The 16790-nt window shown below is 42.9% G+C and overlaps 1 protein-coding gene across 1 annotated transcript in view; it reads right to left on the bottom strand.

Moving 5' to 3' along the window:
* lmo7a (LIM domain 7a) overlaps positions 1-16790 on the bottom strand; it is a 52573-nt gene that overhangs the window by 22915 nt on the left and 12868 nt on the right. Inside the window, exons 5-9 of the mRNA XM_037109109.1 lie at positions 12765-12871; positions 4115-4145; positions 2384-2497; positions 1187-1412; positions 184-433 (exon numbers count right to left, since the gene is read on the bottom strand). Of these exons, the coding sequence (XP_036965004.1) occupies positions 184-433; positions 1187-1412; positions 2384-2497; positions 4115-4145; positions 12765-12871 (728 nt within the window). The remainder of the gene's footprint in view (positions 1-183; positions 434-1186; positions 1413-2383; positions 2498-4114; positions 4146-12764; positions 12872-16790) is intronic.

The raw sequence follows: 16790 nt of genomic DNA, 5'->3' as shown, positions 1-16790 counted from the left end.
CCAATCGCAGACAACACAACGGGAGCACAAACACCGATAATGATAGAGGATAGAGGAGACAAAGTAAACCAAGGACTTCGGTATGACCACTTCAAAATCATGTTGTTACATTGTACTGAAAATACATTTTGAGCACCCTCAGTCATATCATAGTGTTAACTGCAGTGCTTATCCAAACAGTACCTTGTGAGCGTGCCTTCATCCTCCGAGTTTGAGGGGTTGGCCCAGCTCCGCCGGCTGTCGTCATTGCGCTCGGCCCGCTTCTTCCTCAGTGGAGCGGGTACATAGCCTGATGGTTTGTCTTTAGAGGGCAGGAACTGGTTAAACTGGACACTGGCCTTGGGTGTGATGGATACCGACCGGCGGTAACTGACATTGTCCTTGGTGTTGGCCATCCTGAAGCCAGAGTCTGCCTCGGTGTCGCTGCAACAACCTGGAGCGTAGGCAGAACGGGGGAGAGGAGGGAAGACAAACAGGTGTGAGAGAGGAGAAGGCAGAAGTCTGATGTGGGTAATGAAGTGGGAAAAAAAGGGCACGGGAGGTGAGAAAAGAGTGAGGGGAGTGTGTTGTGTGTTCTGACATGACTTTGAAGGAGTAACAGAGGGGTGCAGGGTGGGGAACGGAGGCCTCCTCATTTACGAGACGGTGTGGACGGCTGTGGAATGTCTTCCTGCCCTCTCTTACGACACACACACACACACACACACACACACACACACACACACACACACACACACACACACACACACACACACACACACACACACAGCCAGACCAGCACAACCCTCCCTCACAGCATACTACACGTGTGCCATGAAACCAGATCACAGACAGCTTTGGCACTGATATATAATATCTCCTCTCTTGGTCACTCGGGTGACTTTTCACTGAAAATATTCACTTTCAAAAGCCTGCCACCAGATGGCAACAGGCATTTGTTTTCACAAAGGGGAGGCAACTTTCTGGCTCTGATGCCATTAATCTTTTCACAAATATTTTAAGTTCTGGATGGATGAATTTGATTGTATGCTGCTAGGGTGTAAGAGGCCATCTCAGATAACACAAGAAAAACAATCACAAAAGTCAAAGAAAACGCTTTAGAAAATCCTTTAGAAATGTAAAAAAAAAGGAGCTCTTGTCAGACCTGATTATGAACTATGGATGTAAATTACTTAACATCTCCTACCCTCGCTGCTGCCTTTAAGAGTGGTGTCAGATGAGATGCTGTGGGGTCGAGAGCCCAAAGAGTCCAAACTGTCCAGGGAGTCGTCTCTCTTATGTCCGCCTCCTACTCCTCCTCCTCCTCCTCCTCCTCTCAGCTGGTGTAGCTCCTCTCGCTCTGAGTACCAGCTATCGCCAAAACCGCTGTCCCTGACGTTGCTGCCTTTCTGGCTGGACGTTTCCTGCAGAGCCTTTCATATAGACACACACAGACACACACACAGACACACACACACACACAGAGTCAGATAATAGGGTGCAAATTACAACATTTAGCTCCACTGTGTGTGTGGCGTGAGAGATCTCCCAGGTAGAGTGAGAAGTCTGTACTGTCTAGCATCTCATTCTTGCTGTCAACGTACACTCCTATAATGTCTATAAGGGGCGATGCATGCTGTAATTTAAGTGAAATAACCTCAATGTTTTCTGTTCACAGTCATCTCTGCCATAACAAAAATAATCCCAGCACCCTGATGACTGTGTTTACTGTGTTAAGAGACAATGATTTTGCGGCATAAACACGTCAGCAAACCCTGGAGCCGCTTTAACCAGCGTGGCTGCAGACGAGCAAAAACCTGTCCACCACTCAAAAAATCAAACGATTTTCAGATCTGTAATCCGCTGAATCCTGCCAGACAATACGAGTCCACAAACTAAACCCAGCCTAACACTGCTTGGATTATCGTAGCTAAACGTACAAGAAGCGCAGTAACCGACTGCTATTACTGAAAATCCCTGTACTCCAGTGAATTATAGAGGCGCTGAACACCGCCACCATCTATAAATCTGTTTGAAAGCAAAGTGCCAAATTCAACACTGGAACGAGCAGAGGCTTCTTCAGGACGGAAAGGCAGCTATTTTCACACACAAACCACGCGAATTGTGTGCCTGGTTGTAAACAAGATTAAAATAGCTGAGTCGAGGGATCAGGTCATTTATGACTTAACGTAGCTTTGGTTTTAGTGGGCAGCAATCCGGGGCCCCTTGGCCTTTAACAGTCGTCCTTCCACACATAGTCTACATACCAGTGAGGATACAGAAATGTACTGGGCAGTGGCTGTAAAAGAGGATTTCATCCATGCTATTCCCGGTTTCCACAATAAAATTAAGCTTTTGTTTCATGGCAGCGCAGACTGCACAATAGCCACCTGGAGAGTTTTACCTTGTATAGCGCTGTGCCCAATAATCCCTCGAATGCCTTAAAATTCAGGTAAGGTCCGTCATAGTAACGGTCACACTGAGCTCTTCTACCCAGCCAGTAGACTGTGATCAACACCTGAGGAGAAGAAAAGACAGAGTTTAATACACAGACCACACACGCCCATGTGCGTAAATGACCAGACAGAACCCATCAGATTAAAGCTATGCCTTTACCCTAACTGATGTTCTGTGCAGCGCTACAGCGGGTTATTGTTATGATAGCTGCAGCCCTACACTGACACAAGGTGATATCAGCCCGGTGCCATGCTCCCTCTTGTTTTCCAGGCTCATCCAGAAAACTCTGCTGCTGTTTGTGTGTGCATTAATAGGCAGGACAGGTAAAATGTGCTGCACCAGAGCGCACAAACATCGCCACATCAACAATGCTGGTGCCCTATTATACATGACACTGTTCAAATTGACATCTCAGCACTTTTGTTTTATGTCATCTAAGTTTGAATGTTACTATAGTTGCAGTTTAAGTGTACAGCAGCCACATGATGAAACAAAATCTATGACTTATACAACATCTATTGGACTAACAAACCTAACACATAATGGCAATTTAAATGTGTATCTCTCATTTTAATAACTTAATTGCAACTTTTGAAACTTACTGATGAGCCCTTAATATATATATATAAATGTAGTCTGGGAGTAACTCATTCATTTTGGGTTAAATGTTTAGTTTTTGCATTTTAACATATTGGGACCATATTGGAATTGAGCATTGTAAGTTTTTTTTTACATGGAATCACATGCATTCAGTGTATTTCGTAGATTCGTAAGTAAATCAAATAAAAAGAAACCTAAGAAGTTGGCGTAGAGGCATTCTGGTGTGCTGAAATGTACATAATTGCAATGTCCTTGGTTTGTCTCTGGCGGCGGACCCTTGTTGCTTGTTATCATCCCCCATGTCACCCCCTTGAATCCTGTCACAAGTACTTTGTGTCATCTTAATACAAAAGTGGTTAAAGGACAATTGTTTTTAAAGAGTCTGGAGACAGTTTGGTCAGAGATTATGTAGCTAATGAAAGTAACTTACACTAACTAACACAAAGCTGGTAGCTGCTGCAAAGCCAAGCTAGCCTAGTCAAGGGACCAACATTATAACCACTTGTTTACTTCACGTTAGCCTTCCTTTACAAACTCAAAGTTTTGGGGGTCAGTGCCTAAAATACTACTGCTAAGCTGCTACTGCTACTGCTATGTTAGTATGTGTTATGTGGATACATAAAATTAGTATTTTGTTGTTGAGTACATTAACAGGAAGCTGTTAGCTGGTGCTAAACCAAGCTAGCCTTGACAAAGAGCTGACATTACAACCAGCGTGTTCCTAACGTTAGCATTACTTCACAACTTATTTGTAAAGTCTGCTATGATTGGGATCTGTGTGGGAATAAATTTGGTGCTCTATTGAGCGTGATCAATAAATATCTCATAAAATATCTGTTGTAATCTGTAACACTGTTGTCAGAAGTTAATTAACCTGTGGAAAAATGTCCTCACTGTGGTATCCCTTATTTGCATTTAAAAACATCTGTAAACAGACTTCAGCAGAGTTTCCCTGTGAGGGATCCTGAACAGGACTGTAACCGTAACTGACACTACATTTTGTTTTATGTTTTATTAGCGCCGAACGACAAGCCAGCATTATCAGTTCTTAGAGAAAAGCTCATGTTTTTCCACTCACATTTTTCAGCCTCCTGTCGGTCTCTTGATGCCTGTGAGAGAAAGAGCAGAAAACAGAGGGGTGTGTGTGTGAGAGAAGATGACAATAAAACGAACAGAGGGCATGCTTGTCGGGTCTCTGTGTTGGACGGTGAAAGAGCTGGAAAGTGAGAGCACAATCCAGACTACTGCCAGCCCTTCACTCACTCTCACACAACAACACAAAGGCTGGGAGAAAAACAAACACACATTTCAGAGAAAGAAAAAAAAAAAAATCATTGCAAGCAATAAAGTAAAGTGTTACCTGAGAGAGTGTCTATTTTTCCCACTAATCACAAAATGGTGCAGCTGTAAAAACAGTTAGAGTTTAGAGACACAAAGGGGGGTTTGTGTCTGATTTTAAATAATGATAAAACTAATAGCTGCTAATTCAACATCTCGGTACCAAACAAGGCTCCACTGTTGGCGCGGCAAAGCCATACGCATGCTACCCAGGTCAAACTGAATCTCAGTCATATTTCTGGGGTTTGACAGTTGACCTTGCAGTCAGTAAATCACTTTCCCAGGGAAAAAAAGTCTGTTTGTTTTTACTCCTGTGAAAAAGCACACAAAGCTGCAAGCCTGGTGTTTCTTTTTTTTCTTCTTGCGTACTGGACACTGTGTACCTTTCACCTCAGCGGACGGTGGTGTCTATTTAAAGTGGTCAATAAAAAGTGATAATCGGCTTCAGTACATACAGTAACCTTTGCGGTGACACGGGAAGATATATAGGCTGCTTCACATACAGTGTGCATGAAACACATTCCTGCTATCATGTGGTAACACAATAGTCACACATGCCTCTCTGCCTGGGAGCACTTGGATTTCTTAAAGCCCCTTCCTGCACTCAAGTAACCTGTGCACCTGAGGTTGCTTGATTCAAGGGGAGGAAACAAAGCGAGGAGGTAAAATTAAACACATCATTTTAGTTATTTAAAAATCAGGGCCAGTGGTTAAATGGGGACCAATCTAAGGCATAAGCACTGATTGTCCAATGTATCGCTGAGCAACCATTAAACCGCTGGTTCCAAAACATTTCAGCGCCTGACCTGTTATGGGGTCCAGTGTGTCACTGATGAGCTGCTGCATCTAAAAGTCTCCGATTGTTTTGTTTGAGTAACTGTTTGAGGCAAAGATTCATCATCTGATATTTCACAAAAAACAAACAAAGATTAGTCCAAAAATAAATCAAATCTGTGCAGCTCAACTTAGTTTTTCTTCTCTCTGACCACATTATTCACCGCATGACTAATGAGATTTTTCTTGTGAGTCACTTGGACCCACTGAACTAAACTATCACACAGTATATATGAAGCAATAAAAAAACAGTCATGCCCAAACACTACTTACATAATAAAGCATCAATATTAATCTATATTATCTATAATAATCTATATTTACAGAATCCATTTTACAGTGGAAGGAGTATTTATTACTTTCAATACCTGCAGCTTGGGAGCAGCGGGAAGTTTGTGAACAAATCATTCACTTTTAAATTTAATATTTTTGTTGGCAAACAACTGCGTATTTACATATCCAGCAGTTGTGGAGCAACATAAACGTTACTTTTGAGCTGTGTTTCTGCCCCTCTGGTTGCTGTAGGTCTAATATTCACTCTCTTATAGCTCACTTTTTAGTCTTTATCAATTCCTGAGGGAAATATTTGTCAATTTAGTTGCTGGATGCCCCATTATGTTCACCAGTTAGCTGCCGACGGCTGTTTGCTGCTGAGCAGGGAGGGCACACTGGGTTTTTAGAGCTTTGTTGCTGAAAACGGCTGCTTGCTGTGAACAAATATGACATTATGTCATCGGTGAGAGTGATCCAGCACGGTGAATGAGCTGAAACTCACTAAAGGTTAACTTGCAGTCGCCTTCACCTTGATAAAAAAATTTGACTGAAGAAAATTCACTTGTACTGGTGCATGTTTACATTGCTGCACTGCTACTTTTACTTCAGTTAAGGATCCCAGTCCTTCTTCCATTGCTGACAACATTTAACTGGATGGAAAGCAGATCAACTTTCTCACCAGTATGCGTCATCTCACACCCGAGGCTTCCAGCATGCTAACTTGCCCACGGCAAAAACTCAAATGGACGTTTACCAATTGAGCATACTGCAAATTTATAGGCCCAATAAAAGAGGCGGTGAAAAAATGCCCTCTCTTGTGTGGCTTGGAACACAGTCACGAAGTCTAAGATTATAACAGCGCTAGTCAGGTCCAGAAAAAAAAAGGGAGCTGTGTACCAAAACTACAACCACACCGCTTCTCGTAATGCTCATTTATGGCTAGTGGTAATAGCTGAGAAGAGGGGGAGAAAAAACATATGAGGGGTATTTTCAGGGCTCCAGAGCCTGAGGACTGTGCTGCAGTCTGATAAAATCAGCTGAGCGTTCATATGACTGAGCACGATCATCAACACAACCTCACACATGAAAAAGACAGAGAGTACCGGCTGGGAATAGCAGTATGACCAGTTAAAATAATCACACTGGGCTCTCTGTGTTTAATGTGCCGAGAAGGAGAGAGCCATGCGAGCAGTGAAGGCAGTATTCTGAAGCGCACATTCATGTTAAATATAACCAGAAATCCAATCCTTATCTGTTTTGCCTGTGAATATGTGATGATCTTTTGTTACATCTCCTCAGGTTTTCTTCCTGTCTCACAAGAAAAATAGTTCCCAGTGGAAGTCAGACGGTTCAGGGTCTTTAAAAATGTCTCGCCCCTCTCAGACAATGGATTCATGCTAACTAGTAATCTGACAGGAAACCCTCGAGCTTGACAAATTAACAGCACCCTCTCATCACTTCCACCAGGGAGTCATTTCAACCTCTTCGTTCCCACACAGGCTTCCACATCACCACTCTCTTGGAGTGTTGAGGTCAAAGCGTGAGAGACAACCAAGACAGCCTCCACCAGCTGGGGACGTCCTTCTTCTCTTCACACTACAGCCACTTTGTTCATGCTACACACTGCTGTACAGGTACCTTATAACACACAATGGCTACAAGATCAATCAGTGACTCAAAACCTAATTCAAACCACAATTTATATTATAACTTCCTATGAAAACAGGTTTCTTATTTTATTACTCTGATTGAGTTCTATCAAGTCAAATTGTGACAGAGCCTTGTGCAAAACTAGGGCTGTCATGATCACGATATTTTAGTTGAGATGAAGAAGATAAAGTATCATACAAATAATTACAATTAACCATTTAATAATCTTTCTTTGTAGTAAGGTCTGGACAGCCAGGCTCCTTTTCCCCAAGTTTGTTTTTCTAACACTGGAGCCTTTTGATGAGGTTGACAGTTTATTAGCCTAAACCAGCTGATGGAACCACGTCATGATCATGGTCAGCTCAAATAATTGCCATCAGGAAATAATTTAATAACTCTGACAGGCCTAGACAAAACATCAAACTAATCTTATTTGACTTGAAGGAGTAGTTTGTCTCTGGCTTGTATTGGCAGAACACACTCTTGTGTTCAAGCCAGAGACAAAAAGAAACACATATCTGAAGGAACATAAGCCACCATTCAAACGTTAGAGAAATAAATTCTTAACACAGGCCAAAGTCAACGATCTCTCCAATTCAGTACATCGCTTCCCTGTGCTGCGACAAAAAATGTATTTCGATCTCTGACATGACAAAAATCTACTGGCTGAAGCTGTACATAGACGTGACACCAGACGTCTCAATCCAATGTGCAGCCGCCAACAACATCAAGGCAGCTCTGCTTCTCTGAGACAATGACATCAAAAAGACAAACAACACTCGCACCAAAGCCTTAAATTGATGGGTGTGCATGTGCGTTCAGAAGCATACCTGTGCGATGAAGATCACCTGTTCTGCAGCATTCAACGGCACCTGTTACATCCTTCACCTGTGTTCTTTCATTCCAATGAAATCACTTTGAATTCAGCGACACACCCAGATGCCATCGTGCATCAGGAGCGCTGAAAAATGCAAGGAAGGGTGTGAATAGTGGAATCAGCTGCGGGGTGAGACAGTGTCGGGCATCATTGTGTCGTACTTATCAGAGACACTGCAGCCTCTGTGAGCCGGGGAACAGGGTGAGGCTGGCATTTCTCTCTCCAAGTCAACTGCGCAGCACAAATGTAACCCTTGTGTTGGCCTTCTTTTTACAGCCGGGGCCGTGTCCATGGTGTAGAAACTTTATTGGCCTTTCACCATCATCGCTCGTTTGGTTTCACAATCCGAGGCCACAGTTGACACAACACTGCAACTAGAAGTGACGGCAGTGCCATATATTAAACCATGAAACCAGAGCATGAAGTGCCAGCCCAGCGTACCACACCCGAAGAACCAACAAGGGCACTTCGTTTGTCTTTGCATTATGGACTTCACAGGAACCTGCCACAGCGAGTTTGGAACATACATAAACAGGAGTACACACTTGGCATGAGGTACAGTATATGTTGGCGTTGAATAAATTCTGATAACGAGCTGTGTAGTCCGTCCAAATTTGTCTGGGAAACGACACATTCCTTCAGGTAGTTCAAACATTTGGTTTGATCTACAGCCAGGGATGGAATTGCATAATCCAAATCCTGCAATCACACCACACAGCCGCCACTCCTCAGTATCTATTGTTTGGAAAGGGTCACTAACATTCCTCAAAGGTCAACGCATTTTGATGTACATGCCGATCTCTTGCAGTTTCCTTTTTTGGGTTTGGATGGCAGGCAGCCCTCGTCAATAATTTGCTTGATGAAACGGCGCCAACGGGTGAGACTTTGGACCTCTCTCAGCGGGGGATTTGTTTTGTCAGCTATAGGAGGTTACAGAGCAAAAGCTGGACTCAGACACACTTTGGTGAATGTCGTTACTTCAAAGCATTTGTCATGGTTTGTTCTCTAAAGCATCTCAGTGTTAGCACATCCTAATCAGACAAGTCATCCCTCTCAAACATACTATACATGAGGAGGGCAAATTTGAGGTTCAGTCACTTGATGAATAAACACAAGGGTCCCTAAGCCTTTATGGCAAATCAGCTGATTTGCTGTTTCAGCATATAATGAGTGCACAGCATTGGTTCCACACACTCCGATTTTACCCCCTCTGAGCCAGATGTTTCAGCAGCTCTGTGACAAATGACACTTGTTAAAACATTCATAGTGGTCAAGTGTAAAATAATCACATGATATATAGCGTCATTAGGTAAAACCCAGCTTATTCCAGCTTTTTTCCTTTTATGTCAGCTCAGAGTTGTGGTCCGAGTCCAACTTTGACTCCGTGCTGGTGAATTTCCACATGGCAGCGAAGGGGCTAGAGGAAGTGGCTGGAGTTAAAAAGAGCACTTTCAGATGCCATGACTCATCTGCAGCACTCGAATCCTCTCATTTCCTGGGCAGCTGTTGGTCTGACAGTGATACGGTCTTAAGTAGCCAGTGAACCGTAGGCAATGATGAATCATATTAGCTTTGGTCAGTGTTACACCTCTGACCAGACTTAGATATTATCATGTGGATGACAAGAAAATCTTCCAGAGCACGTCACTCAGTAGCACACTGTCTTCTCTAATCAGCCTATTACAACATTTTATCATGCTATTTGAAAGTTTTGTTATTAAATGTGTTTGCAACTGACAAACCTCTTTATCGGGAAGCACAATTTCACAACACAGAGTAATACAGCAGTGTAGACTGCAGGTGGTGTGAAGGCAGAGACAACAGGAACTGCAAAGCTCAAAGGTCAAAAAAGAAAACCGATAACCTTTATGGCTGCCGTGACAACGCAGACAATTATGAATTAAACTGTGCTCTGAGCACACGTCGCATCAGCCAATATCTGACCCCAGAACTTTGCCAAAAGATAGATACTGGCCTTACTAATGACTTTTATTAAAGAACAAACTATCAGTGAGTAAACCCTGCGGTCAACAAGAGATTTACTTTCCGGTGCATTACGGTTGAATCAGTACTTAAAATATCACTTTGGATCTGTAGCACATTTTATAGTATTAAATGCAGATTATGGCTGCAACAAATCTTTATTTTTTCATTGATTAAACTGTCAACTGTGTGGTTGTGTCAAAACAAAACAAAATGACTGAATAGACTCATCGATTACCAAATTAGTTGACAGCAACATTTCTGTTGATCGATATATCTATTGTCTAATTGTTGTAGCTCTAGTGGAGATAGATAGTTACAACAGTTAAAGTTACACTGTGAGTGTGTAACTTTCTCCATAAATTTAAACAACAGAAAAGTAGAAGCAAAAATGAATGAATATTAAAAGAAATTGAACATACACAAACTAAAGTTGATTCCTCTATGTATTACCTGAGGGTTTTTTCTAATTAAAAACATGAGGCGGAAGGGAACGTAGAGTGCCAACAGGATATGAGCCGCTCTGCTGCTGAAACAGACATCAGAGAAGCTGAGCAAAGCACCTGTCAGACTGGGTTTAAGGGAGTGGAGGTTGGAGACACACATACACACATACACACACACACACACACACACACACACACACACACACACACACACACACACACACACACACACACACACACACACACACACACACACACACACACACCAGGGGAAAAGACAGCTGATGGACAACTTTCTCTCTCTCTCTCTGTGTGTGTGTGCTACACTCTCTGTGGCTCATTTGCCTGTAGGCTCTGATAAGCAACAGTGGAATAAAACCTATTGGTTGCTGCTTGTCTGCAGCCTTGTTTGGGATTATCTCCTCTTGTTACTCTCTGTGCCACCTTCTCTGTGCAAGTTAAAAATACTGCTGCTGGAGAACCATATAATTCTGCCCACAAACACAAATACCTCAACATTTTTCCATCTCATATAAACTCACAACCCAATGAAAATATGCTGCACTTAAAGGAGTGACAGTAAGAGACGGCTTGAAGAAGACATTCCCTCTGTACAATTCATCCGGACTGACTAATGAACAAAAACTTCAGCTGGACCAGTCAGAGCAGCTGCAGGTTCATCTGAAAAAACTGAGAACCTGAAACTTTTGTGCATGTTTGAGGGAAGCAACAGCAGCAATCCAAAACTGTGAGAAGTATGTGTCTTTTCCTCCTGGTCACCCAACCACACACAGAAGTGCAAACCACACTCCAACTTTCCCATGTGCACAAACACACACACACACACACACACACACACACAGGTGTACTCTGACGACCACATGGACGGTGGGAATGTACTGGGAGGAGACAACACACTATTAAAAGCTCTTCCTCGGAGTACTGATACCATTCCAATCAATCCTGCCCATCAAAGTGACCCCAGATCCTAAAAATAGGATAGCGAGCCCCCTCTGGCCAAAACCCCCCGCACACAAGCTGACATGGTGTCAAAGAGCTGAGCCACAGTACACTCACTGGGATTTGATCTGGAGGAAAACAAAAACAAATTTTGAAAAATCCTGCGAATGTAGCCTTGAATATAATATCACTTTTGTAATAAAGTTCTGAATTGGTGTTCATTACATGTCAGCTATCACTACATTAATATGGGCGCCTATATTATGGGAAAGGTGCGCAAGATAACGCAAGGTGCGCAAGGTTCATGAGAATAAGAATTATCTCTACATTTATGACACTGACTCAGACATTAAATGAGTGACATCTCCGTATCTCTCAGCAGCATATCTCCTGCTGTTGGGAAAGGGTGTGTCCCAATAAAAGGCAGGCAGATTTGTTTATTTAGAGTTCATATTTCTATGTGCGCAGTGGATCTGTCTCTGTATGTGTGTTTGTGACGGCTGTGGTTTTGACACCATTGTCAGCGTTACTGAAGAATGACAAGAGTCTTGGGTGGATCATGGGAAAATAGTCCTGGAGGTTGTGGCAACACTATGATGAAGAAAGACTTATCAAATCGCCTAAACTCAAGTATCTGCCATCTGAACCACCTGCAGGGACTGCTGCTGAAGCACTTTCGTTTGTGCTTGCACAGCAGTGCTGTACAGCCACACAGAGTGTCACGGTGGGTGGACTGTGCTCACTCCCTCCTGAAGACACACCTGTGTAAAAACTGAACAGGTTGTTCAACATACCGCAAACATCTTCTGCCCCGCACGCAACCGTCTGAAACTGCAAAATAATAAACACTGCGGCAGTGTCTTTATGGCTTTGTCAGACGGAGTGAGAAAAAACATTTCTTTAATTGAGTTGTTTAACCTGTAACTTACAGTAAACAAGTACTTTCATGTCTAACATTTAGACTGAGGTCATGATACGCTCCACCTGCACCAAGAGGAAATGAGCACATTCTTCTTGTCTGTATGGTTTCATCAGTTGTTCCCTCCTTCATCTTTTAAAGAAACACATAAAGCTCTCCTCACACATGTGCTTACTAATACAAGAGTACACACACACACACACTGAAAATAGCGCTGACCTTTTTTAAATTGCAGCTTGATTCATGCCTCACATGAGGAGACACGTGGTCGGAAACACTGTAAAGTGTCAAAGTGATACTAAACGTTCATCATTTCCGGGCACAGCAATGGGAGCATAAAAAGAAGCTGAGCATTAATTTTTTCATCCATCCTCCACAGCTCTGTGAATGGTAACAAAACGGCACAGTACCACCAATCTTTTACAAAGCTTGCAAGATCAGTACTTACTTGACTGTAACTCTTGTAGATAAGTCCTGCAGATCTCCGGGGTGAAAGAGCTGTGCTTCCTTTAGTCCAAGCTTCCCGCAGGCCTTGAGGAAGACGTTAAGGTTGTCCTGGACACAGAACAAAGCAGAAGATGAGGGCTGTCCACCTTCAGAGGCGAAGAATAATCACTGAAGAATTCTCTGGCAGGGACACAGCCTACAACTCATTGCTTCCAAAGTTCATATCAGCAGAGAACAGAGACGGCCCGGGGAGGAGCGAGTGTGTAGCAAATAAGAAGCGACCCGGTGCAGGACACACACAAACACACACACGCTGGAGGGGGGGTGGGGTGAGGGGGTGGGGGGGTGGAGGCTGCGTGACAGGAGCTGACTGACAGCAGCTAAACTACCTGTGGGCTGGGCTAGGGTGGGGACAAAGCCAAAACCAGGAAGGATGACATCAGAGCTGTGCGCAAGTCCAACCCAACCGGCCATGCGAGTGCAAAAGTGACACACACGCACACACACAAGCACACACTGGGAAACAACGTCTGCCGCGTTCTCCCTCTCACACCCTGAAACTGTCCCCTCCCCTCCCTGCCAAGCCCTTTCCTCATGAATACCTGCGAAATGTGTGGGGCGGTGGAGTATTTTGGAGACATTGGGTTGCTATGAAACATGAGGTCTGGTGACAGAAACTGACAAATATTTTCTCCTCGAGCAAAAAGACATGGGAGTGGAAGAATGGCTTCTCCTCCTAAACTATGTCAATCATTTTATGCTGCAGAAAGTGTGCGTACATAATTTTCACAGATGTGTGAGTGGATAGAAAAAAAAAAAAAAGACATTTTGCTCTATAAATACACGCACATTTCAAACTTCTTCAACCACACAGACACCAATCCTTTCTGGGAGTTATGACTTTTCCAGTTGTAATCCCAAGAGTCTTGTTTGTAAGTCTGCACTTCCCATTGGGACAGTTCTGCTTAAGAGGGTTTCATGTAATGACACATGGTTTCAACATGGGCAGGAATAATTAAGGGGTGGCCTGTTCTATATTTAAATGGCAACATGCTTATTAGCAAATGCAAGGAGAGAGCTGACCTCTCTGAGCAGGAAGCCCTTGCTAACAGCTTAGTTTGTCCCTTAACGGCACATTGCTGGGCCCTAAAGGTCACTGTGGACCCCTGCAGGCCAAGGATCACCCCCACCCCCAGGTGCTTGGGCCACTATTTATGATATACACAACACAGAAGAGACTTCTTTAGCTTTAGTCTTGGTGATAGACATAATGTCATTTTCCTGATTGCTATAGTGTAGCACTGAGTAACAAAGTTAATTACATGGGTTTTGAATGGTAGGCTTTATCACATTGTTCTTATGTACATTTTTCAGTGACACTTAATTTATTAGTTTGTGTGAACAGCATGCACAGTGAGAAACAACAAAAGATACATGACAGCTTGCTTAGCTCGTCTCACCTCAACATGTTGGCTGACAGGATAACATGAATGGAATTACAAGTAACTAACAAGAAAAGACACTCCTAAGGATATGATTGTTCTGTTTTTTTAATCGGAAAACCTACAATTTGACACACAAAAATGTGAGCATTTACTATTAAAGAGTGTGCAACAATCTAATGACTGATAAATTGCAGTTTGTAACTATCTCTGATCAGAGGCCTACCTTGTAGATAATAAAGAATTACTAGAGAATAGAGAGATGCTACATTACTGAATCATTAGGTAATGATTAATTCATAGGTATGTGTGAATTGAAACATAAACTTTCCCCATACGCGTGCCACAAAACAGTAACGTCTCATTAATTACTTCTAACCCAATAATTAGTTAGGAGGTTACCTCTAATTAGCTTGTGAACACAATGCGGATACACTGAGCAGAATATTAAGTTGTTGAGCAATGAGCCGGTCAGTGCTCTCTGGTGGACAAACTATGCATCAGTGACATAAGATTTGGCATTTCTCAACACTCATTTATTTCTTGTTGCTTATTGATCATCAATTACGCTGATATCTATCTGGATATACTTGCCTAGGTGGTTCATCAGTCTAGTTCAAGATATGTTTTTTATAAATCCTGAAAGAATTCAGGCCATAACGACAACTCTGTGTTATCGCTAAGTAAATACTCACCTTAAGCCAGTGTAATCAAGACCTATGTAAAGGATAATTCATATCACTTAGGTATGACTGTCATTTAACCTCAAGGAACATTATCAACACACTGGGAACCCCTCGAACAATCAGTCCCAGAACACGCAGAGATAATGATGTTGAAGGAATGTTTCGCTGACTTGCGCCTGCACATAATCCTGCTAAATATGCTGTACCCATCCAGCAGCCTCTAATCCTCTCATGCAGACCTGAGGACCCCGATTTAAGCATTTCACGCCAAGAAACGGAAAGATTTGACTCGTAATGTGTCCAATTTTTTTTTGTCCCTGCCGGTCACACATTGTGGTCACTCATTTTCTCCTGCTGCGTTCTTTGTCTAAGAGGGCATACGCTACAATTACCCTCGGCTGACCCCCGGCAGCGCTAAAAACACCAAGCAAAGCTATGGTTAAGATATCAGGCTACACATTTTCAAGTCCTGTGACAATAAACTGAGAGGAGATGGAATACTTGAAACGGTGCCTCCACTGAAACTTGCCCGATAAAAGACGGTCCTGGACCAACAGTCAGATCCAGTCATAACATGCACCCCATACAACACAAACAGAGTAACAAAACATGGTCAAATGCCTGTCATTGCACAGATGATTACACGGACATTTAGATGAGTAAAGACACCCTCAGGGGCCACTGGAACTGTCTGTTTATCTCCTCCCACTGCTACACCAACTCACCAAGGAGTTGGTGTATGCAGAAACATCCAGCACCATGTCAATTACAGTCTATTTATGGTGGGCAGAGTTCGATGGAGTCATCTTTAACTTTGTCCCTCTGGATTCAACCCAGTGGGCCTGAAATCCGAGCTCAAGTAGCTGACTGCCCCACCACACAATTGTCGGCTTCCTGCCCGGCACCGGTAAAAAGCAGAACCATCCCCGAACCAGAGTGCCATGACCCAAACCCACAGCTCACTGTGTGCTCAGCAACAGGCAGGGAAGTGCGCTGACATGGGAAACATTCCCTTGGACAAGAGCGGAGCCAGAGAATAGGCTCCGGGTCTGGAGCCAATGTTGCTAAATATTCCACAAAAACCAGAAATTTCCGTTTTTTTTCCCCCCTCCTTCCCTCCTCAAGCTTTTTATTCTGCCAGAGCCGAAGCCTGGTATCGATTAGAGTGCTGAAATCTCTCAGATAGCAAAACAAGAACGACAGTAACAACCATAATAGTAGAAAATGTTCATATTTGAGTGTTAATGAGGCATGTTTGCATTCAGCAGCGATTAAACTTATACTGTAACTACATTACACACATAAAAGTTCCCAACAACATCACTCTTGCTCTCTGTCAACTCCATTTCTCTTCCACATGCCATTTAGGAAGATAAGATTACTAGAACAGCATTTTTTTTTCTAGTTTCCTCTTCTCTGAAAAGATTCAGTGGCGATGGATAACATGTATCCAATATCATGACTATGGGGTGATAAGTAGCTAAACATATACATTATAGTGACAGTTCACCTCAAAATCAAATGTACATATTTTTCTCATACCCACAGTCCCATTTGTCAATCTAGATTGTTTTGGTGAGAGTTGCTGAGTTTTCTAAAAACATCAGCAGTACAGATGAAGTGAACTAGATAACACTAGATAACAGCCTGTGGTGCACTTAACTTAAGAGCGACGCCTCTTTTCAGGAGTCATGACTCGGTTAGTCAAGATAATCCACATACCTTGTGGTGAGCAGTTTCATGTAGGAACTAATTTCTCTCTGCGGAACTACACCATATCCTTCATTGTTTTGGTTTTCAGTTTAGATGTTTCCGATTTCATTTTGTCATGTTCATCCTTCAATGCATCCTCTTTGTGTGCTCTTCCCATTCTTTTTTGGTGTGACCTGTGTTTTCGTT

This window comes from Acanthopagrus latus, chromosome 9 (assembly GCF_904848185.1).
Source record: "Acanthopagrus latus isolate v.2019 chromosome 9, fAcaLat1.1, whole genome shotgun sequence".
Taxonomy (NCBI): domain Eukaryota; kingdom Metazoa; phylum Chordata; class Actinopteri; order Spariformes; family Sparidae; genus Acanthopagrus; species Acanthopagrus latus.
Note: the sequence above shows the minus strand (reverse complement) of the source record. Positions and strands in the feature narration are given on the sequence as shown.